This window comes from Thunnus thynnus, chromosome 22 (assembly GCF_963924715.1).
Source record: "Thunnus thynnus chromosome 22, fThuThy2.1, whole genome shotgun sequence".
Taxonomy (NCBI): Eukaryota; Metazoa; Chordata; class Actinopteri; order Scombriformes; family Scombridae; genus Thunnus; species Thunnus thynnus.
The window spans coordinates 26,356,821-26,381,294 of NC_089538.1; the positions used below are offsets into that span (position 1 = coordinate 26,356,821).

General features: G+C 41.3%; 4 protein-coding genes across 8 annotated transcripts in view; 2 read left to right on the top strand and 2 right to left on the bottom strand.

Moving 5' to 3' along the window:
- Window positions 1-6,221, bottom strand: part of slc25a11 (solute carrier family 25 member 11) — an 8,711-nt gene extending 2,490 nt beyond the window's left edge. Inside the window, exons 1-4 of the mRNA XM_067580700.1 lie at window positions 6,009-6,221; window positions 1,607-1,759; window positions 1,394-1,511; window positions 1,047-1,135 (exon numbers count right to left, since the gene is read on the bottom strand). Coding sequence (XP_067436801.1) covers window positions 1,047-1,135; window positions 1,394-1,511; window positions 1,607-1,759; window positions 6,009-6,073 — 425 coding nt within the window. The 5' untranslated portion in view covers window positions 6,074-6,221. The remainder of the gene's footprint in view (window positions 1-1,046; window positions 1,136-1,393; window positions 1,512-1,606; window positions 1,760-6,008) is intronic.
- Window positions 6,222-7,000: 779 nt separating this feature from the next.
- On the top strand, window positions 7,001-11,937 carry LOC137175060 (motile sperm domain-containing protein 1-like). Of its 2 annotated transcripts, none has more exons than XM_067580702.1 (6): window positions 7,001-7,158; window positions 8,159-8,476; window positions 8,740-8,815; window positions 9,450-9,739; window positions 10,132-10,287; window positions 10,405-11,937. In XM_067580702.1, the coding sequence occupies exons 2-6, from the start codon at window positions 8,251-8,253 to the stop codon at window positions 10,431-10,433; spliced, it is 777 nt and encodes a 258-aa protein (XP_067436803.1). In that variant the 5' UTR covers window positions 7,001-7,158; window positions 8,159-8,250; the 3' UTR covers window positions 10,434-11,937. The 2 variants fall into 2 exon arrangements, with proteins under 2 accessions (XP_067436803.1, XP_067436804.1); XM_067580703.1 differs by having other exon boundaries at window positions 7,018-7,158; window positions 8,162-8,476.
- LOC137175057 (low affinity immunoglobulin gamma Fc region receptor III-A-like) lies at window positions 11,916-22,352 on the bottom strand. 4 transcript variants are annotated; one of them, XM_067580697.1, is made up of 8 exons: window positions 17,761-18,010; window positions 17,189-17,301; window positions 16,649-16,837; window positions 15,761-15,796; window positions 14,085-14,345; window positions 13,767-14,006; window positions 13,053-13,253; window positions 11,919-12,862 (listed from the first exon to the last, which is right to left on the bottom strand). In XM_067580697.1, exons 3-8 carry the CDS (start codon window positions 16,677-16,679, stop codon window positions 12,759-12,761), a joined length of 873 nt encoding a protein of 290 aa, XP_067436798.1. In that variant the 5' UTR covers window positions 16,680-16,837; window positions 17,189-17,301; window positions 17,761-18,010; the 3' UTR covers window positions 11,919-12,758. The 4 variants fall into 4 exon arrangements, with proteins under 4 accessions (XP_067436797.1, XP_067436796.1, XP_067436798.1 ...); XM_067580696.1 differs by lacking the exons at window positions 17,189-17,301; window positions 17,761-18,010 and adding an exon at window positions 22,109-22,352 and having other exon boundaries at window positions 11,916-12,862; window positions 13,053-13,217; XM_067580695.1 differs by lacking the exons at window positions 17,189-17,301; window positions 17,761-18,010 and adding an exon at window positions 22,109-22,351 and having other exon boundaries at window positions 11,918-12,862.
- LOC137175061 (uncharacterized) lies at window positions 19,677-23,316 on the top strand. The gene is made up of 3 exons (XM_067580704.1): window positions 19,677-20,461; window positions 22,363-22,716; window positions 22,845-23,316. Exons 1-3 carry the CDS (start codon window positions 20,233-20,235, stop codon window positions 23,003-23,005), a joined length of 744 nt encoding a protein of 247 aa, XP_067436805.1. The 5' UTR covers window positions 19,677-20,232; the 3' UTR covers window positions 23,006-23,316.
- The last annotated feature ends 1,158 nt before the right edge of the window (window positions 23,317-24,474 follow it).

Sequence of the window (24,474 nt, forward strand, 5' to 3'; positions counted from 1 at the left end):
ATACTCAGTAAAACAGTTTTCCGTCTGTACTGTGATAGTCAGCTGACATGTTATCATGTGACCTCAGGTGTTATGATGTCATGTGATCAATTAATAATCAATTATCCATATGACAGTGACCAGATCAACATGTTATTAAATGTTCATGATTCATTTGATTAACTAACATCAGTTATTCAGATTCATAGTTTTTATTTAACTATTTTTAATCAGCAACTTAATTTTATTGAGAATCTGTAAAACTACAGCAGCTAAAGTAGCGTAGCTGCTAGCTTTAGCTGCTGTGGTTTAGCTGCTAGCTTTAGCTGCTAGCTTTAGCTGCTGTGGTTTTAGCTGCTAGCTTTAGCTGCTGTAGTTTTAGCTGCTAGCTTTAGCTGCTGTAGTTTTGCTGCTAGCTTTAACTGCTGTGGTTTTAGCTGCTAGCTTTAGCTGCTGTAGTTTTGCTGCTAGCTTTAGCTGCTGTAGTTTTGCTGCTAGCTTTAGCTGCTGTAGTTTAGCTGCTAGCTTTAGCTGCTGTAGTTTAGCTGCTGTAGTTTTGCTGCTAGCTTTAGCTGCTGTAGTTTTAGCTGCTAGCTTTAGCTGCTGTGATTTTAGCTGCTAGCTTTAGCTGCTGTAGTTTTAGCTGCTAGCTTTAGCTGCTGTAGTTTTAGCTGCTAGCTTTAGCTGCTGTGGTTTTAGCTGCTGTGGTTTAGCTGCTAGCTTTAGCTGCTGTAGTTTTAGCTGCTGTAGTTTTGCTGCTAGCTTTAGCTGCTGTAGTTTTAGCTGCTAGCTTTAGCTGCTGTGATTTTAGCTGCTAGCTTTAGCTGCTGTAGTTTTGCTGCTAGCTTTAGCTGCTGTGATTTTAGCTGCTAGCTTTAGCTGCTGTAGTTTTGCTGCTAGCTTTAGCTGCTGTAGTTTTGCTGCTAGCTTTAGCTGCTGTAGTTTTACTGCTAGCTTTAGCTAACGGGGTGAAGCTGTTGCTGTTTGAGTGAAATATGTTTAATGTCTAAATGTTTTGGAGGGTATAGATGTATCTGTCCTCTGCTGTCTACCAGAGTCTCTCTCACCGTCCGTCAGCCGTCATCCTGATCAGAGCGACCTCAGCTGGCGTCCCGACAAACGCTCCGGTGGCGCCGGCCGTCATCCCGATCAGAGCCTGCAGGAGGAGCAGCAGCGGCGTTACTGCCACGGTATTAACACACCGTCAGTGTTAAGTTTCACTGTGATCAGTTTAGTGCTTACTACTGTCCACACACTGGAGCATTCAAGGGCTGTAGGACATTACGGCATTTTTAAGCTAACTAACTTTTATCTCCTATTTTTTTTAAATGTGAGTTGAGCTGCGTGTGTGAGACATGTTAAACGCTCAGCGAGGACACGCCGCTAAGTGTTTCCTGCGGCGTCGCGCTCCAACCTTGAGGAAGAAGTTCGGCGGCCGTCCATCATCTCCGGTCATCTTCTCGAACAGGATGGTGTAGATTCCCAGCCGAGTTGTCGTGTAGGTGGCCTGACGCAACAGACCTGCGGACAGACTGAGACACAAACACGGCGACAGAGTCAACCCGCCGTCCGACCCGTCACCATGGTAACAGTAACAGAGCGGACATGACAACAAGGAGACGGGTACCCGGTGTAGATGCCTCCCACTCCCTCGTTCTTCAAGATGGACACCAGAGCGTGGAAGCTGGTTTTATACTCTCGAGCCTTCGTACCCTGACCGCTCAGCTGCATCCGGTTCTTCACCAGGTCCAACGGCTGCACGAAGACCGTCGCACCCATCCTGAGAGACAGACAGGTAGAGAGAGAGACAGAGAGAGACAGACAGGTGGAGAGAGAGACAAGAAGTTGGTTACATCACTGAGGTTTCAGACACTACAAACAGGAAGTGAACCCCTTCTGTCAGCTGGTCCTGAGACTTAATGATCAATAAGACCCAATACTGTTCAACCTCAGACCAGCACTGATCAATAAACTAACACAGATCCTGACCAATCACAGTCAGCCATAGAGAGAGATCCTGACCAATCACAGTCAGCCATAGAGAGAGATCCTGACCAATCACAGTCAGCCATTTTCCTCCTTGAATTTGAACTTTTCAGGGACGTTTTGAAGGAAACATGAAGTGAATGAACCCTGCTGTCCATCATGTTCACAAGTGTAGTGAACATGTGTAGTGAGCGTGTACAGTGAACATGTGTAGTGAGCATGTACAGTGAACATGTGTAGTGAGCATGTATAGTGAACATGTGTAGTGAACATGTGTAGTGAACATGTGTAGTGAGCATGTATAGTGAACATGTGTAGTGAACATGTGTAGTGAGCGTGTACAGTGAACATGTGTAGTGAACATGTGTAGTAAGCATGTGTAGTGAGCATGTACAGTGAACATGTGTAGTGAGCATGTATAGTGAACATGTGTAGTGAGCATGTATAGTGAACATGTGTAGTGAACATGTGTAGTGAACATGTGTAGTGAGCATGTATAGTGAACATGTGTAGTGAACATGTGTAGTGAGCGTGTACAGTGAACATGTGTAGTGAACATGTGTAGTGAACATGTGTAGTGAGCATGTACAGTGAACATGTGTAGTGAGCATGTATAGTGAACATGTGTAGTGAACATGTATAGTGAACATGTGTAGTGAGCATGTATAGTGAACATGTGTAGTGAGCATGTACAGTGAACATGTGTAGTGAGCATGTACAGTGAACATGTGTAGTGAGCATGTATAGTGAACATGTGTAGTGAGCATGTATAGTGAACATGTGTAGTGAACATGTATAGTGAACATGTGTAGTGAGCATGTATAGTGAACATGTGTAGTGAACATGTGTAGTGAGCGTGTACAGTGAACATGTGTAGTGAACATGTGTAGTGAGCGTGTACAGTGAACATGTGTAGTGAACATGTGTAGTGAGCGTGTACAGTGAACATGTGTAGTGAACGTGTATAGTGAACATGTGTAGTGAACATGTGTAGTGAGCGTGTACAGTGAACATGTGTAGTGAACATGTGTAGTGAGCGTGTATAGTGAACATGTGTAGTGAGCGTGTATAGTGAACATGTGTAGTGAACATGTGTAGTGAACATGTGTAGTGAGCGTGTATAGTGAACATGTGTAGTGAGCGTGTATAGTGAACATGTGTAGTGAACATGTGTAGTGAACATGTGTAGTGAGCGTGTACAGTGAACATGTGTAGTGAACATGTATAGTGAACATGTGTAGTGAGCGTGTACAGTGAACATGTGTAGTGAACATGTGTAGTGAGCGTGTATAGTGAACAGTGGTGACCTTTAGCTGTTTATTATCTGTTTTACGATAGTTTTCAGATCAGATGTGATCTTTCAGAGAGAGGAGTCATCGGGTCAGCAGAGGGATGTTTAACGATCTGGATCAATATTTATCTGCAGATCATTGTCTCCATTAATTGATTAGTTGTTTTTATTAATAATGAAATAAATAATATTTGTATGCTGTATGATTTGGTCCTCAGTATCCCAGAATGCACTCTGGTTGCTACAACAGTAACTGATAACAATGTTGAACTTTTATCACATTCATTAACTTTTACGATGCTGTTCATGACTGAATATTGATTATTGATTAGAGTCAGAAGCTCAACAGACGGTTGTGACTTCATATCTGACAACATTCATATTAAAGATTTTATTCTTTATTCTTTATTCAGTGATTCTGAGAAACGTCAGAAAAGGTGAAAAAACTATCAGAGAAGCTGGAAACGACATGTTTGACATCTGTTCTGTTCTTTGTTAACACACGCGTGTGGTTTTACAACGTTAACGTCACGTCTGAACACAAACACTCTACTGTGAAGCGTTGACGTTAATCTCTGCATCACTTAAAACCCTTTAAGCTCTGAACTTTACTTCATTCCAGCAGCTGCAGGTTTGAACTCTGACGACATAAACGCTTCAGAGTCCCTGCTCTTCATCCTCAGTGTCCCTGCTCTTCATCCTCAGTGTCCCTGCTCTTCATCCTCAGTGTCCCTGCTCTTCATCCTCAGTGTCCCTGCTCTTCATCATGACAACAGAAACCATCCACACCCACATCTACAGATGTTTCCAGGTGTTTCCAGGTGTTTCCAGCCCCCGGTGAACACACGCTGACTACACGGTGTCAGACAAGCGAGGACACAGTCAGTGTGACACCAGCAGCTGGCCTCTCGTGCACGCTCCTGAGATGCTTCAGAGTTAGTGCACGGCTGAAGGGGGGTCGTGACATTTAAAGGGCAGCTGCTGTCAGACAGACGCTTCATGTAGAGCAGCAGGATGCAGAACACACACACACACACACACGACTGTTCAGCTCACAACTGTGATCAGAACTGTTCTACGTTCTACGGTGGAGCTCGTGGCGCCGCCGACGTCTCCTCTGACGTGTCTGACGTGAGAGACGGTGAGTTTACATTCAGAGGAGACGTTTGAGAAGCTCGTCCGTCTCGGCTCAACTGAAGAGCCGGCCGGAGGCGTGGCCTGCTCCTCCTCACGTCACCCGGTGGGGCCGGTCACCTGTTTCAACAAGCCAATCAGCTCGCAGCACGGTCAGCTGGTCACGTCAGTTACCAACTGTCAGCTGGTTGAAACGGCAGGAAAGAGAGGATCACGCTTTTTCAGACGCTGCAAAACAGCTGAGAAGACGGCAGACAGAAGGGAAGTAGAGAGATGTTGCTATGGAAACGACACACCGTCTCATCTAGTCGCACTGGTGTAAACTGGCCTTTACTGGTGTTAACGACAACTTCGCTCATTACTGAGTAAAGAGCCAATCAGAGTCATTTATCAAAGCACAGATTAATCAATGAGGAGAATAATCAATTGTTAAAAACATCAATATTGATCCATTCATCAAAAATACATCACTGAGTCTGATTGTGTTTTCATATCAATATTTCACCATCAGAGCTGAAATTAGTTGATGTATTGATTAGTCCATATTTATAAGTAATTAATTGTTTTGAGTCATTTTTAATGTTAAATATGAATATTTCTGGTTTCTTCAGTCTCTTCAGTCTTCAGCTTGGACTGAAACATTGATCCACATATTATGGATTACTAACTGATTGATTAATGGAGAACATGAAGAAGAGATGAACTGATAATGAAAATAATCTCTGGTTTATGAGCAGGCTGTGTGACGTCACACTGAGTGTTATTTAACTAAATATCATCAAACAGAGTCTCTCTCCTGAAACACGTGGTTACTTCCAACATAACATCTGGCAGCAGCTGGTTATCAGTTAATAATGTGGGTCTCTGAGACTCGTTAATTACCCTCATTATACAATCAGAGAGGCAGCTGTGATTTCCTCTCTGCTAGCAGGTAGCATGCTAACCTGCTAACCTGTCCGGCCCGGGCAGAGGACCTCCAGAGCGGACTCAGCTGCGCCTCATCACCGCCCTGTTAGCTTTACATGATGCTAAGCTAACCCTGTAGCAGACAGATGAATGAAACGCTGCTAACTCTCCTGTGCTAACACTGACACACCGTCCACAGGTTCATTCACACTGACAAACTCAACGAATAGTAATTTAACTTCTGACAGCTAACACGAACCACGCTGTTAGCTAACACTTACATCTTCTGTTACTGGCAGAATAATAACACAGCTGCTGACCTCTGAACCCTGACCTCTAACCCCTGACCCCGGCCAGTCTGCCTGAATGTTCCTAAAGTATTAATCTTTAAAACTGCTTAAAAACAGGAGGAGAAAGTACAATAAGCAGTCAGCTGAACAGCTAGCTAGACTGAGTGTTTGCAGGGTGCAGCTTTCTTCATAACACCAGTGTCCTGTTGAAGTTTGTCCCGGTTTAAACAGTGTCCCCGTTAGTGTAGCTGTTGTTCTGGTTTAGTCAGGGTTAACGTTGGGTTCTGGTTAGCTGTCACTGGGATCACTGGTTGAGGTTAAATCAACAGGAGAACAGATTTTACCACAACACTTGTCTGCTAGCATTAGCAGCTAACCGAATCTCTGACATTAGCACATTAGCAGCTAGCAGCGGCACCTACCCGGCCAAGCCTCCGAACAGGAACTTGATGGCCTTCGGGGAGGTTTTGGGCTTCGCCTCCGCCATGTTTCCTCCGGTCGGATTCCCACTGCCTGTGTGTCTCTGAGCCGGACGGTCCGCCTGCTCCCTCACACCGGATCGCTTCAGCAGCAGCAGCCGGGGCAAGGTGACTCTCTGTAAGCGGGGACGTCCGGAGACACGAAGCGCAGCGGACCAATCAGGAGGCGAGGACGAAGAGCGCCGAAGATCGACGAACAGCGAATGTTGTTTTGCTGCCTTCAGGGTCTCCTCAGCAGCTCGTACATCTAACACTCCGTGTTCTGGAGGGGCACATAAACGTTATTTAATGTTATTTTTATATCTAGATTTTCATTTCTCTTTAGAGACTGTCTCATATTCAATATTTTAGTCTGATATTTGATCATCTGATGTTTTTGTTTCAAACTGAACTTCTTATTGTCATGAATCAGAAACATTTAACATCCCAGCAAACAATTTTCATTTTCACTAGGGTTTTTCAGGAATGTTGTCTTAACGGAAAGGAAACGTTCACTTTTGGTTGAAATGCGATTGTGCGGAACGTTGCTGGAAGGTTCTGTAAAGGTTTCACAAAAATAACCTTCAGGGAACGTCGCTTAAACGTTCATTACAGGTTTCACAACAATAACCATCATATCTTTAAAAAAATGTTTCCTGTTCAGGTAACCTTCAGGCAACAGTCCCAGAAGGTTCTCTAAAGGTTTCAAAAAATAACCTTTTGTTACAGGAACGTTCCGGAAACGTTCCTAGAACCATTGTACATTTAAAGAATGTTCCCAGTAACCTTCAGGGAACCTTTAGAGAACGTTCCCGTAAGGTTACCGGATTGCTGGGTTTTGGTCGTATATTTTTTTCTGAATCAGTGCTGATGATTAAAACTGTATTTACTGTATTCTATATTTGATTTATTTAAACAGTTATTTAGTGATAAACTGATGTTTCATGTTTCACTCTGATGTAAACACAGGCTCAAGTAAACTAAAGTGATTGACGTGGCTGAAATCCAATAGAATGCCACGCTTTACCCTTCCTCTCCGCTCATTGGTTGAGTGCTCTGGAGGGGCGGGAGCTGTCAGATGCAACAGCTTGCTGCGGAAGTAAAGCAGCCTGCGGTGAGTAGAGACACAAACTGAAGCTTTTATCTGAATAAACTCTGTCTGACAGCAGTTAAAGACACTCTGAACGTTTCCAGCAGCTGCTGATGTTTTCTGCTCCGTCATGTTTGCGTTATTTTAACGGTAATTTCGCGGGGGTCGGTGTGACGGAGCACCGACCCCCTGGCTAACAGCTAACGTCAGGTTAGCATTAGCACAGTGCCGCTGAAGTAGCCCAGTTATCAGTTTTATTACATTAAATCTCATAAATAACTCATTATACTTATTATACAACTCACTGATGCTGTTAAATATAAAGCTCATGTATAACAGAAGCACAGCAGAAAAAAAGTAAAAACTGAAACTACACGGAATAAAAGATAAAAGGAAAGATAATTATGTTATTTTATTATTCTGTAACACTTAACCTGAAGCTTTTAAGTTTTATTTTATTATTTTTAACAGTTTAAAGTCACAGACTTTAAACACGAATCTGAAATATTGAATCAGTGAATCTGCAGTGGAGGAAAGTAACTACTGAAGTACATTTACTCAAATACTTTACTGAAGCATAAAATATCACAATGAGAAGCTTATAAATCAGACCGGATGATTAAAGATGAAACTAGTGGTTCTGTTTGTCACAGTGGATCAGAGAGTTCGTGTCTGAGCTGGTGAAACTCTCTAAAAAATTTCACACAAATGCAAAGATTAAAGAAAGTGTCTGAAAAATGAATCTAAATTAATGCAGCAGAACTTTGTTTAGTGACTCAACTGACGTACTTCTGCCTCACATGTGTGTACCTTCGCAGTACTTCATGTAGCAGTGACCTTCATGTACACACTTACTAGTAAACACGACACACAAAACTACAACCTGCTGCTGACTCAGCAGTATTGATAAAATATATTTCATTAATAAATAATATAAGAAATGAAACTTTAACATATAAAAATAAAAATATTACATGAATAAATAAACAACCCGATCGATTTGTTTGTTTTCTTCTTCCTGCAGCAGGTGGCGACGCTGTGACATCACACCGCCAAGGTGTCCAATGACAGCGCTCGGATCATGGCGGCGGGTGGGGCACCACGCAGGGCGGACCAATGAGAAGGAGGGACAACCATGACGGACAGGGTCAGGGCGGGGCGGCAGCGGCGGAGCAGGCGGGGAACAGGGGGGTGAGACGGGCGGGGGGTGAGACAGGTGGAGGCTCCCCGCTGCCCGTCTTCCTGTTTCCCTCCGAGCTGCTGTTTCACTCTGAAGACAGAAACTCACATCGCAGAGTTTTAACCCTTTACAACCCGTACAGCTTCAACATGAGCTTCAAGAGTGAGGACCTGTCTGTCTGACTGTCTGTCTGACTGTCTGACTGTCTGTCTGTCTGACTGTCTGTCTGTCTGTCTGTCTGTCTGACTGTCTGACTGTCTGTCTGACTGACTGTCTGACTGTCTGTCTGTCTGTCTGACTGTCTGACTGTCTGTCTGACTGTCTGTCTGTCTGACTGTCTGACTGTCTGACTGTCTGTCTGACTGACTGTCTGACAGCCTGTCTGTCTCTCTGCATTGTATAACAGCCTGTCTGTCTCTCTGCAGTGTGGTGTACAGCTCCATCTCTCTACAGAGTGGTGGAGGCGGAGGGCAGCGTCCGAGCAAAGTCCTGTGTTGACCTGTAAGAAATACTTCAGTACTACCTCAGCTATTCTAGCATCACTTTAACTTATCGTAGAACTTTAACCCACTATGACAAAATGTTAACTGACTACGATAAAACATTAACCGACTAAGATAAAACATTAACTGACTACGATAAAACTTTAACTGACTACGATAAAACTTTAACTGACTACGATAAAACATTAACTGACTACGATAAAACATTAACCGACTACGATAAAACTTAAACGGACTACGATAAAACATTAACCGACTACGATAAAACTTTAACCGACTACGATAAAACTTTAACCGACTACGATAAAACTTAAACCGACTACGATAAAACTTTAACCGACTACGATAAAACTTTAACTGACTATGATAAAACTTTAACTGACTACGATAAAACTTAAACCGACTACGATAAAACATTAACTGACTACGATAAAACTTTAACCGACTACGATAAAACTTTAACCGACTACGATAAAACTTTAACTGACTATGATAAAACTTTAACTGACTACGATAAAACATTAACTGACTACGATAAAACTTTAACCGACTACGATAAAACTTTAACCGACTACGATAAAACTTTAACTAGTTCTTTGGTCCACATCAGTGACATCATTACTTCCCTTCAGGGTGGTGCGTCACCTGGACGTCTCCCCTCGTAACTGGGGCCGCAGAGATCGGTTCCGCCTGGAGGTGAGAGGAGGCGGCCAGGTGGGAGGACGGGAGATCTGGGCTGAGCTGAGAGGAGGAGAGGAGGGGGGAGGAGGAGGAGGAGGGGAGGATGAAGAGGAGAGGAAGATGAAGAGGAGACAAGGAGCGGAGGAAAGGAGAGGCCAGCAGAGGGCGCTATCTGCTTTGACTCCTCTGTCTCCTCTGCTGGTGCCGACACACACACACCTGCAGCTGCCCACCTGCACAGGTGAGATCACAGCTTCCACTTCCTACAGGTCAACAGTTACCAAATAATTAAAAACAAAACTGCTCATTATACCACAGCTATCAACCAATCAGATTACTAGGAGGGCAGGAGTATAATACTACATTACCCATGAGCCTCAGTGGCTATTGCTATGGAGACAACTGCATCCAGAGTTTCAGAACAAAACAAGTTTTACAAAGATGAACTTCTAACTTTAATCAGTCAGTCACACGGCAACAGAGTCTGGAGCTCTCTGATTGGACGTTACTCACAGCAGTGCATTATGGGAGTTGTAGTTTGTTATGGACAGACTGTGACAGCTCAGTGTTTTATTGTTTGTACTAATGATTCTGTGTGTGTGTGTGTGTGTGTGTGTGTGTGTGTGTTTGTAGCTGTGCGCAGTGTGTCTCAGTGGGTGGTGTGTGTGGCGGTGGCGGTGCTGTGTGTCGCCGTGTTGATGCTCCCCCTCCACACCGACAGTAGCTCTGTGGTTCCACGCTGCCTGCACGTCTCCACCAATCAGAAGCTGGTCTGCGCCTACACACTGGGTAACGCACACTCACACCTGTAACACACACACACACACACACACACACACACACACACACACACACACACACACACACACACACACACACCTGTCTTACAGTCCTTCTCTCTCTCAGGTCTTCTCACCATGGTGTTTCTGCGGTAACCAGTGACATCACCACGGTGTTCCTACGGCAACTGTGACATCACGCCGTCTCTCTCACTGAACTGCCGCCCACTATGTTTGAGTGACAGCTGCTTTCCATCGCCATGACGACCTCTGCACTGCTAAACCACCCGACCTCTGACCTCTGAGCTCCGTGTTGTTGGGTCAGAGGGACAGACAGCAGGACACCTGAATGTAGTCCGACAGGTGAATGAGGACGTGATTAACAGTCTTAATTAGTGTTAATTGAGTCCATTAACAGGTTAATTAGTTGCCTCAGAGTGAAAAAACTTTATTTAAAACTGGAAACACACACATGTGAAATAAACCAGTGTGAATACTTCAGTAAAAAAGTCACTCAGTGGTTCTCAAGCTGCGGATGGAGACCTTGAAAAGGGTCTGGAGATGACTGAAAAGACACAAATGAAAAATACACATTCCTGTTTGTTTCTTTCCGGTTTCACTTTGATTCATTTTTGCTTATTTTTTTCTGGTGAAACTGAATGTTTCCACCTCTTCAGGCCTCAAAATATCAAGTGAAATCCCTCAAGTAAGACAATATGAGATGAAAACCAGTCTGACGTCATGTGGAGTCAGGCTGCATCAGAGCTCAGTTAGAGTCTATAAAGAGAAACCTGAAGTACATCAGTCCCTCCAGGAGTATTGAGGCCAAAAATGTTTGATTTTGCAGCAACTCTGATGGAAAATAATTAGATTAATTTTCAAACTCCTACCATCCTTGAATAAAAAGCATCCTGCATATCACAGGAACAACTCTATTTCAGTGCTAATGGACTCAAAGTTATAAAAACCATCTGTTGATTTGGACATTTAATGTGGAAAAGTTGCAGTAATTTAGCAAAATTGCAGCTCTTGCAAATATTGCAGAGATCGCAAAATCACAATTTCCTGGAGGTGAGTGATAAAAACAAATTTTAGATAAATGATTCCTTCACATTTAGCGTTCGGTGTACTTATTTTTGTTCCTTCATCAGGGTTGTAACTAATGACTATTTTAATTTTCAGTTATTTTTTCAACAAATCGATATATTGTTTTGTCAAGACACATTCCCAGGAGACGACATCCAACCAACAGAACAACACGGCTGATCATTTTCTCAGTTGATTTATCGTTTTATCTATAAAACGTCAGAAAATATGTTTTGTTTTGTCCAATCAACTCGTTCTGTCACAGAAGAGCTTCGAATCACATCTGAGAAGCTTGAAACTGAATTTTTGAGTTACTAAAACAATTATTTGATTATAAAAATAGTTGCTGATGAATTTATCTGTCGATCGATCAGATGAATAATTGATTTCTCTGTTTGTTGTTCCATCACCAACATGTGAGTGTTGTTTATCTGCTTGAATCTGAAGTATTTCCATGTCTGTCCAACAGCTGAATAAACTGGATTCCTAAACCAACAAGCGCAGAAAGTGTGAATTATGATTTTAATAGTTTTAATGTTCATTCTGCAAAAATAAACAGACGTTTGTTGTTACAGTTTGTGTAAATGTGTTCAAAGTTTCTAACAATTTATCTGTAAACTTTAAACATGAATTAACAATAAGTGAGACTATTAAAGCTTCAATGAACCAACACAGTCTCTGAACACACAGCAGACGTTAGCTTAGCTGCTGAGTACTAATAACAAGTTCCCACTCTGACCTGAGGATGTCCACATTTATGCTACACACACTATATGTACATTAATTACACATTTAACACCTTAAACATTAATAATCCATTAACTATGTTAGCTGGATGAGAATTAACAGGATCGTTTTAGCCTCATAACAGATTGTTAACTTGGATTAGTTAAACCACATTCAAATAAGAGCCTGGACAGAGCTACTAACGTTAGCCTAAACTCTGATAGCATCCATTTAATAATTCATGCTCTTGATTTAATAATTTGTGGTCTTGATTGATCCATTTAGTCTGTTTCCCTCTTGTAGACGGCCACAGACCACATGGTAACCAAACACACACAAAACATCCATATTTTTATTTATCCGGCTGAGATTCTTCTAAAACATCTGAACCAAACAAACGTATGTTACGTTTGTCTGTGTCATGAATCAAGTTCAACCCAGTCAGTCTTTCTCTGAGTTAATAGGCTTCATTAAACCTGACTCTGTTAATCCTGATAACTGCTCGCACACAGCTGCTCACACGATCAGATTAGAGTGTAAAGTGAGACTGTTGCTGCTGCTGAAGTCAAACTAGAACATGTGGAGTTCCGCAGTGACGCGTTTCGGCTCCTCTGATGTTTTTTTTTTACATTTTAGCTTAACTTCAGAACGACAACACGTTGGTTCAGTTCAGAAGTGATGCTCCATCATGACAGAGGTGATGGCATCATCAGCCTGTCCCTGCTCAGCCTTGGTGGGTGTGGGCGTTGCCATGGAGACGGGGTGGTTGTTTCCTGTTGTATGAGGAGTTAGTGATCAAATTTAGAAACATTTTCCAAAACACGATTGACAGAGACAAAGATCGATTGCAACTAACATGTGATCAAGTCCATATACCTGATAGAGATTTTGTGCAACACATGATTGATTGATCGATTGATTGATTGATAGTCTGTAAGGTGAGTGAATGATTCAGAGTGTTACCTGTAAACCTGCGTCGATATAAAGACACCATGATGAGAGTGGAGATGACGCACAGACAGAACAGCACTAGGTGGCAGACAAGTATGAACGCAAGGGGTAGGGCTGCCGACATAGGGGGCGGGGCTTCACAGGCGATGGGTGGAGTTGTGGAGACAGGGGGTGGGGCTGGTGAGACAGGGGGCGTTATGGTTGCAGTTTTACCTACAGAGAGAATCACACCTGGCCAGGTCAACGTAGGGAGATGATCTTATGTCATGCTGTTTACTTCACAAAGTCAAACTTTGTCATCACCATTTTAAACCTGCAGTGCAGAACTTTTACACATAAATGAACGTCCGCTACGAGTTCACACAATGTTGATTAAGCCTATCACCACTAGATAAATCTCTCTGTACTTCACAGTATACAGAGTGTTTAAATCTCATTTTAAATTCCCGCGCTGGCTGTTTGGCCGTTAATCATGTGGCTCTTGCATGTGTCAGGCCGTATTCAGACTAGATCAGGTGTTGATCATTCATGGTGATAAACAGACATAAGACAGATATTCAAATTGTACATCAAACTCCATTTCTGTAAACTCCATTGAGTTTCTTACATAGATTACAACCAGTTTTTCTATCTTTCTGAAAAAATGTATAACCAGGAAGATCAATACAAAGTTTACATGACAGTCAGAAGAATGAACGTGGATTAAATCAAAGGTAACTTCCTCACCTGTGACAGTGATCCAGCTGGAAGGAGACTCTCCATGACTGCTGATGTTACACTTGTAGAGGCCTTCATCAGACTTGGAAACATTGCGGATGGTCATGTGACCTGCAGGCTCAGTCCTGATGAAGGAGCCATCTTTATAGAAATCAGCTGGGAGGTTGGAGGTCTTTGTTTTACAGTGCAGAGTGACATCATCTCCCTCCATCACAGGGTGGACAGGACTCTGCAGGATCAGTGATCCATCTGAACACAGAGACAAACTACAGCATTTCATCATTTACACTCAGCTTCATCAATACTAACTCCACAGTCTGATCTTACCAGTGACAGTGCTGTTGATGCTGTTACTGGTTGCTCCCTCTCTGGACTCACACCAGTAAACTCCGCTGTCCAGAGGGTGGATGTAGCTGATCTTGCAGGAGGAACCAGCTCGTTCTCCCCAGTTGCCACATTCAGCTCTGGTTTCTGTGGTTGTGTTCCTCCACAGCCTCCATCCAGCAGAGCTGTCGTCCTCCTCACAGCTCAGAGAGACATAATCTCCTTCAAACATCTGAGAGCTGCTGGGACTCACAGTCAGACCAGCTAAAACATAAGTATTATGAGCTTGATGTAGTTAAAGTATTGCAGTAAAAGTACATAAGTATTATGAGCTCGATGTAGTTAAAGTATTGCAGTAAAAGTACATAAGTATTATGAGCTCGATGTAGTTAAAGTATTGCAGTAAAAGTACATAAGTATTATGAGCTTGATGTAGTTAAAGTATTGCAGTAAAAGTACATAAGTATTATGAGCTTGATGTAGTTAAAGTATTGCAGTAAAAGTACATAAGTATTATGAGCTCGATGTAGTTAAAGTATTGCAGTAAAAGTACATAAGTATTATGAGCTCGATGTAGTTAAAGTATTGCAGTAAAAGTACATAAGTATTATGAGCTTGATGTAGTTAAAGTATTGCAGTAAAAGTACATAAGTATTATGAGCTTGATGTAGTTAAAAGTATTGCAGTAAAAGTACATAAGTATTATGAGCTTGATGTAGTTAAAGTATTGCAGTAAAAGTAGTGGTTTGGTCCCTCTGACTGATATATTATTATATATGACATCATTAGATTATTAATAGTGAAGCATCAGTGTTAGAGCAACATGTTACTGTTGTAGCTGCTGGAGGTGGAGCTAGTTTACACTACTTTATATACAGTTAGCTAGTTTAGTCCAGTGGTTCCCAACCTAGGGGTCGGGCCCCTCCAAAGGGTCAGCAGATAAATCTGAGGGGTGGTGAGATGATTAATGGGAGAGGAAAGAAGAAAAAACAAAGTTCTGATACACAAATCTGTTTTCAGTTTTTGGACTTTTTCTCTAATCTTTGATTTTTGCTGAAATATTGGATCATTTGAACATTTATTGAAATGAAAGCATGTGAGAAGTTTAGAGGGAAAAATCACTATTTGATGGAGTATTATGAGCTTATTATGAGCCTTGTAAAATATATAAAAATAAATAAATGTTTAGTATTTTTGTTTCAACGACTGAAAGGATGAATTAATTATCGAGTAGAAATCCTTCCTGTCCTTTACTGATAATGTCATGTTTACATTTATGTTCTCATTTCATAAAATCTGTCATATGTTCATGAGACATCTCCGTTTCTATACAAGATTTAAAATGGGAAAGTGAAATACATTGTAATATTTTCCTTTTTATGTATGGATTCACTGTGTCATGATTCAATTAAAAAAACATATTTTAAAAGGACAATTATTTAGTTTTTGGTCTTTTCATAACTGCTGGAACAGTTTTTGTCATTGTGTTTATTTGAGTGTGCGGCAGCTCTCTGCTGCTACCTGCTGGACACTGATGTGTAAAACACCAGTTATCAAAGACAACAAACTATATAATTACCTGTAATTATGACAGTAAACAGGAAATACAAATGTGTGCAATCTGTTCTTTCTGCTGCTGTGTATGTTGACTGATACGTGTTCTACAACATGTAACTGACCTTCAGCGTGTCTGCAGCAGAGCACCGTCGTCACACCTGAAGGGAAATTGAGGTTTCACACTTTAGCAGAGAAAACAACTTGACCGCAACTGACACTAACAATAAGTTTCAGCCTTAATCCTGTGTGAATGTGGTAAACAGGATACTGCCACTACCACCTACACAGCAGTCAGTTTATAGATGAAGAATGATTGATATGATAGACAATAATCGATGAGTCGTTAAGTTAACATTTAATCTGTTAAAGCATAAAAGAATCTGCATTATACTAGTGATTAAATATACAAGACTTATTTCAATGTTTAACTATTAAATCCATCTGTACTGTTTATGTTCTGAGTCTGAAAATCACTAGAACGAAAAATACAATAATAATAATAACAATAAAAATACAATTATAATAATAATAACAATAACAATACAATAATAATAATAACAATAAAAATACAATTATAATAATAACAACAATAAAACTACAATTATAATAATAACAACAATAAAAATACAATTATAATAATAACAACAATAAAACTACAATTATAATAATAACAACAATAAAAATACAATTATAATAATAACAACAATAAAAATACAATTATAATAATAACAACAATAAAACTACAATTATAATAATAACAACAATAAAAATACAATTATAATAATAACAATAAAACTACAATTATAATAATAACAATAAAAATACAATAATAATAATAATAACAATAAAAATACAATTATAATAATAATAACAATAACAAAGTAATTATAATAACAATAGTAACATACAAACAATGTGTGTGTGGATTTTTAAAAGAGACAAACAGTTTTAAAACATAGAATGAAGGTTGTGGGTGAAATAGCTGATTATTAATATTAAACTGTACTTACAGATCAGCCACTGAAGAGATGTTTGCTCCATTCTGCCAACCAGTTGTATGAGACCAAACACTTGACACTCCTTCTTCTTCTTCTTCTCCTTCTTCTTCTTCTTCTTCTTCTTCCTGTTTGTAGGTGATATGGTTTCCTTCCGCAGCAGGTGAGCTGAAATGATCTCAGGAGCTTCGTTAAAGATCTCAGCTGAGGGAGGAAATAAAAGATAAAACATCAAAATGTGAGATGAGTGAAGCGTCATCCATCACTCACACAGGCAGTCCAACTGTCTGTTCTGTATGTCGACATATTAAATATCCTGCGTGTGTCTGTAGCATTATGGGTGTGTTAGCATGTATGATAGCACGGTATTAGCATTAGAGATGAGCTGTTTCTATGATCATCGTCGCTGTCAGAGGACACACAGCAGCCTTCATCATCATCATCACCAGACTGTCAGCTCCAGACTTTCTATATAACACAATGAAGCTCATTTACATGATGATGTGGAGAAGGCATGTTTAGAAATGTCTGCCTTTAAACATGAACGGTCCTCACCAGTCTGATCATTTCAGGCCTGACGTCGGCCTCTGAAGGTAAGCTGTGAATGTGTGTGTTACACAATCAGGAAGTCAGGAAATCAGGAAGTGTTAGCAACATCCGGGTCATGTCTTTAATAGGAAGAAGGAGTGGGCGCCATGTTTGAGTCCGAATTCATTTCTTATAAGACATCCATGTCATTAGCTTATGTTAGCATGCTAAAATGCTAAACCTTAACTGTTAGCATGGTAAACATGCTAGCATTATCAATGTTAGCATGCTAAAATGCTAAACCTTATCTGTTAACATAGTAAACATGCTAGCAGTATCAATGTTAGCATGCTAAAATGCTAAACCTTAACTGTTAGCATGGTAAACATGCTAGCATTATCAATGTTAGCATGCTAAACTGCTAAACCATAACTGTTAACATGGTAAACATTATACCTGCTAAAGGTCATGCTAGCATTATCATTGGTAGAATGTTAGCATGCTAAAATACGATACGATAATCGTGGTGTGAAAACACCGGCACATACCTACAACACAACAACACAACAACACAACAACATAAGAACACAGGAACAGACCACTGCAGTCCGCCGCCTCACTCTGAGCAACAGCATGTTCTCAGTTTCCCCTGAATGAAGGCAAAACTCCTCTCATCTCAGATCAACTACGACTCCCAGGATGCATTTCAGCAACAAACCGCTGCAAACAGCTTTACAACCTGCAGAGTTAATTCAGTTCACTTTGGAGTGAATTCACCACGGCGACACATTATGTTTTAATTCAACAATGAAGTGTTTTGAATTCGACCGGCTTCTTCTCCATAGCAACAGCAGCTGAGGGTCATGGGTAGTTTAGTATTTGGAGCTGTCCACCAAAATGACAGAAAAAATGTGATTTGTCAGAAGTATAAACCTGCAGGATTGTCACATTATCAGGAGAGTTTCTGTGTTTCTTGCGTAGAGAACGAGGAGAAAACACTTCACCCTGTAAACAACACCGATCAAATCAATAATGCAGTTACCAAGAAAATGATCACTATCTTTTGCCATGAAATAAAAATTGAATGATATGAATGCAAGTGGATGCAGACATCAGGTATCCAGTCTGTGAGCAGAGTTTGAGCTCAGAAACAGAGACAGTGATAAACGACCGCTGACCACAGTTTCCTGAAACAGCCTTCAGTTTTCCACTGAAGTTAAGATTCTGAGGAAGCCGCAGACTTACTGGAAATAACATGAAATAGATATTTACGTGGTAAATGTCACAGACTGCAGCAGGTGATATTAGTGTTGCTATAAGTCTGTATTATAAGATACTGGACTCACTCGGTGCATGAAGAGTTTCTGGGTTTCGTTGTGGCAAAATGAGTAAAAAAGCAAATCTCACTACAGTGTTTATTAATGAAGAGAAGAGCAGACCAACCTCTAGCAGCTGTTTCATCTGTGCACCGTATTAATCAATCACTCCAGTAGTGATTATTGGGGGTCTCAAAAATTGTGATACAATTTGTGATGTTTTCTGTGCTGTTATTAAGGTAAAATTGCAAGCAAATGAAAACAATGTGATTCTTTAAAAACTACCACTGATGAAGAGTCTCATGTTATCACCTGAACACACCACACAGCTGCTGCTTCTGACCTTCTGGTTTGCTGCTGGCAGCCAGTGGGAGTTACTGGGAACGGAGTCATACGGTGGCGTCTGGGTTTGGGTGCAGTTGCAGGTAAACGTTTGTTTGTTTCATCCACTCTTTGACATAATAAGGGCCTGAAATGTTTTGAAAACCTCTTAATTAATAATTGTTTGGCATCTTTCTCACAACTAACGGATACATTTGGTCTCCAGGACCCGTTTATTTAAATACTTACGAGTCAGACATTTTTTTGCAAGTCTTTTACCCTGAAAACCCCTGAACGACCCCATAGACTCATCTCTGTCTTTGACTCCTACCCTGAAAGGATCAATATCAACTCCGTATTCTTCCATTTCAAACTAAAGCTGCTCCTCTTATTGACTATTAGACCTGCTTGGAAACACGACCTAGATTTGAATCTTTCAGATGACCTGGTTCTCAGGTTCAAAGTAGTACATCGTATTCTTATTTCCGAAACAAAATGAGCTAGAATGAACCCGAGGTAGATCCTATCTGCCTCACGTCTTCATATGTTCTGGTATGTTCTTGCTTAGCTGAGTTTTGGAAATTAGTTTTCCAAACTCTCTTAAATCTTACAATGTCCCATCGAGCCTGAACTAAACTTCCTTCCTACGACACATAGACGTTGTCCCTCCTTCTCACTCCCACTGGATTAGACACCTGTAACCTATAGAATAAGCTCTATAGAGTACTTGGCCCTTTCCTGTCCTTTTATGGGAAACCTGAGGTCACCTCTGAGTAATTGCTCCTGTTATTATTATTATTATTATTATTATTATTATTACTTGACTGTAATTTCTGTTTGCAGGTTTTTATATTTATTTAGAGTTGGTGTGAGGTTGCCTTCAGCTTGGGGGAGTGTAAAGACATTAAAGACATGTACAGAGTTCACTGGTAGGATCTTAAAGTCCCGTCTGCTACACACTGATACTACACATCAGACTAACCACACTGAGCTGCTGCTACTTGTGGTTTCTACGGGGCTTTATTTAGCCGGCAGGAAGAGGCGGAGCTAGAGGACCTTTCTTTGCAAAGGGGACGTTCTTTTTCTTTTATGAGTGTGATGACGCTGTGCAGAACATTTACAGCTACTGACGTCTGATCACAGTTGCGTCCTGAGTGCGTTTACACCTGCGTGAACATGTTAATGTCAGGTGTAAATGAGGTAACAGAGTCTGACAAACCTTATCAATCCTCAGTCTCAGTGTAGCAGCACAACAGTTTATCCACAAGTCCAGAGGAGGGAAGACATTGAACATAAGGACTGGTCCATTTGCAGTTTTTATCACTGAATGTGAACATGTGTTCTTCTGTTAACAGCTTTACTGTGGCGTTCACTGACTAGACCACCAACAGCGTTTTACTGTCTGTCTACTGACTTTCTTCATTCGGTGGTTGAATGTCTGACAGCACTTCAACAGGTGTGTTTCACAGAAATCACATGACACATGGCAGACACGCCCTCAGGACAGAGGTGATAAAAGCAGGAAACCAGGAAGCAGCAGCTTCAGTGAGGACGAGCAGCTCGACCATTAGCAGCTCAGCCGTCATGGATACTTCAACATCTGTATTATCCAGGGCGGTCCTCACCAGTCTGATCATTTCAGTCCTGACGTCGGCCTCGGAAGGTAAGCTGTGAGTGTGTGTTTGTGTGTGTGTGTGTGTGTGTGTGTGTTACACTTTTACCTGTTCACCTCATTTGCTTTGTCATGCTAGCTGCATGTCAGTCTGTCTGCCACCATTTTGATCCAGACTGAAATATCTCAACAACTATGGGATGGACGGCTGTAAAATTAGTTTCACACGTTCATGTTCCCCTCAGAATGAATTATAATCACTTTGATCCTCTGACTTTTTATCTGAGCCATCATCTGGTCAAAGTTTACTTTGGTTTATGACCAAATACCTGCAAAACCGATGACATCATCATCCTCAGCTGGACTTTGTGCTTACTGCTAATAACCCAACCCCCCCCCAGGAGCACACAGTGGCCAAACTGTGTAACTACAACTAGAAGAGTCTAGAAGAGTCACATGATCAAATCATTTTATTCTAGTGAGCGGAGAGCCAGCATGCTCTACGGACCCAACAATCAGGAAGTGTTAGCAACATCCGGGTCATGTCTTTAATAGGAAGAAGGAGTGGGCGCCATGTTTGAGTCCGAATTCATTTCTTATAAGACATCCATGTCATTAGCTTATGTTAGCATGCTAAAATGCTAAACCTTAACTGTTAACATGGTAAACATGCTAGCATTATCAATGTTAGCATGCTAAAATGCTAAACCTTATCTGTTAACATGGTAAACATGCTAGCAGTATCAATTTTAGCATGCTAAAATGCTAAACCATAACTGTTAACATGGTAAACATTATACCTGCTAAAGTTCATGCTAGCATTATCATTGGTAGAATGTTAGCATGCTAAAATGCTTAACCATAACTGTTAACATGGTAAACATTATACCTGCTAAAGTTCATGCTAGCATTATCATTGGTAGAATGTTAGCATGCTAAAATGCTAAACCTTGACTGTCAACATGGTAAACATATTACCTGCTAAAATTCATGCTAGCATTATCATTTGTAGAATTTTAGCATGCTAAAATGCTAAACCCCCTTTTTGAAGGCTGGAAGGGAAACAGCTTCCAAAGGTGATTGATGAGGAGAGTCGGGGAAGGAAGGTGTATTAGCTCTAATATAACTCTGAACCTGGAGGAATCTGAAGAGGTGGGATTATAAATAAGGATGAAGGATCCTTTAATCAGGTTACTGGTTTGAGTAGGAGAAGATTACTGGTGTATGGATCTGGTCAGAGAATCACAGGAACAGGTACACAGTTTATTGGTCAACCAAGTTCCAATCTTGCTGTATCACTGTTAAATTTACATGTGACCAGGTGCAGGAATTAATACATGCGGGTGTAACCAGTAACCAGTAAGTCAGTATTCAACAAGTTACTCAGTGTGGGTATAAACCACCATCGAGCCATCATATTATCATGAGGCCATTAATAGAGCTTGCCCATGTACTACTGCTATACAGGTGAACTCAAGTTTGCTTCAGTAAATGACAGACTGATAAATGGATTAATAACATAATGTCTAGCATACCTGTTAACAATATCCTAGCTCAGTTAGCCTGGATGAACAGAGCTGTCAGTAACTCACTAGTGGAGAAAACTAGAAACTTCAATATTTTACAGTTTGGAGTCTGTCCAGTGATACATATAGCATTTAGATACGAGGTAAACAGGAACTGTCGTCCATTACTCACTTTCTGGCATTCACACACAGCAAAACCAGCAGGAGCACATGTTCCTGGCCAAAGTTAGCTCCTCCATAGCACTAATTAGCATGTGGTAACTACTCTGACTCAGCTCTCTGTGACCAGCAGAGGGCAGCATCAGTTTACCGGTGTCTATATTCAAGGGGCTTTCTCACAGGGATTGTTTTAAGGTAGGGAATATTTTATATATAAAGAGGACAATAAACACTATGCTGACCATTGGTTTGTCTGTTTCTGTTCAGACCATCAAGACGTCAAAGTGCGTCCTGGACAGAACGCTGCGCTTCAGTGTCAGGGTCCAGACGGTACCATCAGACTGTTACAGTGGAGCAGACCTGACCTAAAGTCTGGCGGTTACGTCTTCTTCTACCGTGACAAGCGCTCAGTTCAGTCCTTCCAGCATCCGTCTTTCCATCGTCGAGTGCAGCTGATGGATCCAGAGATGAAGAACGGAAATGCATCTGTGATTCTGAAGAACGTCACCATCAGCGACACCGGAACATACGAGTGTCTTCTTTCAGTGAACAGCAAAGGACACAGAAAGAGAGCCACACCTGAGACCATGAACACCATCGTCCTGAAGGTCGAAGACTCAGGTGAGTTTGTAAACTCAGCCTTAATTTTTTTGAGTATGTTTACATCAATATAGGAATGAAACGTCCTGGTACTTCTGGTCTGGACTGCACCTGACAGCTGATATCTTACACCTGTTTCTGCTCTGCAGGTCACACGGCTGGAAACACAGACGATGGAAAAGACATGCGTGGACGTTTTATAATCATTCTGCCAGTAGCTGGTCTGATTATTGTTCTTCTTGTTCTCATGATCTTCAAGAAATCTAGAGGACATTTGGAGAATAATTCAGACCTGCCTGCTGTTACATAAAAAAAAAAAAAAGACAAAAAAAAAACCCTTCATCCCCCTCCTGGAATTGCCACCTTATCGTGGTGGAGGGGTTTGTGTGCTCAGAGGATCCTGGGAGCTGTTCTGTCTGGAGCTTTCAGCTCCTCGCAGGGTTTCCCTTCGGCAGCTTGGTCCCAGGTGATGAGTCAGACGAAGAGCAATTCAGAAGACTGAAAGCTCAGGGTGGAGGCTCTCCCCCTGCAGCTGACACAGATCACATGTTAGTGAGTTCACCCTTCATCCTTTTCTGACACTGTGGAAGTTTTGTATCCGACAATAAAGTTGAGAATGAACTTTGTGTTTTCCTGCTGTGAAGATGATTGTGGAATAGTTTGAAAAGGAAATGAGATGATTAACAAATATAAAACTGAGGTATGAACATTAGTGTGTATATATGAATCGTGTGTATTTATAAAGTAGTAACGGCTGTCAGGAAGTGAATCACTGCTGGTTTAGATGCTTTTCTTTGCTGCTGATTAATATAAATGAAAGAAACTCTTCAGCACAGCAGCGGTTTGTGGATTTAAAGATTCAAATCAAATCAGTCACAACAAGTTTTAATCTTAAGTTTCATCAAACTTCTCTGAACGACACGTAAGAAAACTCTCAGGTACAAACTAAAAGTACTTAAAGCAACGTGTAAAAGTCACTTTTACTCAAGTGGTCACATGATTGATCACATGACGGAACAACCGATCAGAGACATGGATCGACCCAAGTTAACTCAGTGCTGAGTTATTTCTGCAAGAACATATTTAATAATAGGTTTTATTTCTCTGGGAATAATTATCAACAATCTGAGATATTTATAATGTATAAACATATAAGGAAGCAGGCCGGCAGGATAGTGATGGACCCATCACACCCGACTCACTGCCTCATCAGGACCAGGACCACCAGGACCCCCCCCCCCCCCATCACACACACACAATAATATATTCACACCCAAACTTGATGACATGAATTCTTACTATTTTACAGTTTTTTAGGCCTGTATAACAAAGACTTTATCAATCAATCAATCAATCAATTTTTATTTATATAGCGCCATATCACAACAGAAGTCATCTCAAGGCACTTTTCACATAGAGCAGGTCAAGACCGTACTCTTTAATTTACAGAGACCCAACAATTCCCCCATGAGCAGCACTTGGTGACAGCGGTAAGGAAAAACTCCCCTTTAACGGGTAGAAACCTCAAGCAGACCCCGGCTCTTGGTGGGCGGCCATCTGCTTTGACCGGTTGGGTTGAGAGAGAGAAAGAGAGAGGGAAAGGGGGAGGGGGGACAGGAGAGCAACAATCACAACAACAACAACAAGCACAAGCATCAGTAGACAGGGAAGGATGCCATCAGGACTGTGAAGGACCACAAAGGCTCGGTCCAGAACCCAGGGGTTCCTGTGAGATCAGAAAGCACAAAAAACTCCGGAGAAGAAGCAAAGTTAGTGACA

Bases quoted from the DNA above. Each gene is read 5' to 3' on its own strand.
- LOC137175060 (XM_067580702.1), top strand. From the start codon at position 8,251: ATGAGAAGGAGGGACAACCATGACGGACAGGGTCAGGGCGGGGCGGCA. The intron at 8,816-9,449 runs GTAAGAAATACT...ACTTCCCTTCAG, and splicing joins GCAAAGTCCTGTGTTGACCT to GGTGGTGCGTCACCTGGACG. The intron at 9,740-10,131 runs GTGAGATCACAG...GTGTGTTTGTAG, and splicing joins GCAGCTGCCCACCTGCACAG to CTGTGCGCAGTGTGTCTCAG.
- LOC137175061 (XM_067580704.1), top strand. From the start codon at position 20,233: ATGTCTGACAGCACTTCAACAGGTGTGTTTCACAGAAATCACATGACA. The intron at 20,462-22,362 runs GTAAGCTGTGAG...GTTTCTGTTCAG, and splicing joins CCTGACGTCGGCCTCGGAAG to ACCATCAAGACGTCAAAGTG. The intron at 22,717-22,844 runs GTGAGTTTGTAA...TCTGCTCTGCAG, and splicing joins CCTGAAGGTCGAAGACTCAG to GTCACACGGCTGGAAACACA.
- LOC137175057 (XM_067580695.1), bottom strand. The intron at 14,346-15,760 runs GTCAGTTACATG...CTTATGTTTTAG, and splicing joins CTGCTGCAGACACGCTGAAG to CTGGTCTGACTGTGAGTCCC. The intron at 13,254-13,766 runs GTGAGGAAGTTA...TTCTCTCTGTAG, and splicing joins CAGCTGGATCACTGTCACAG to GTAAAACTGCAACCATAACG.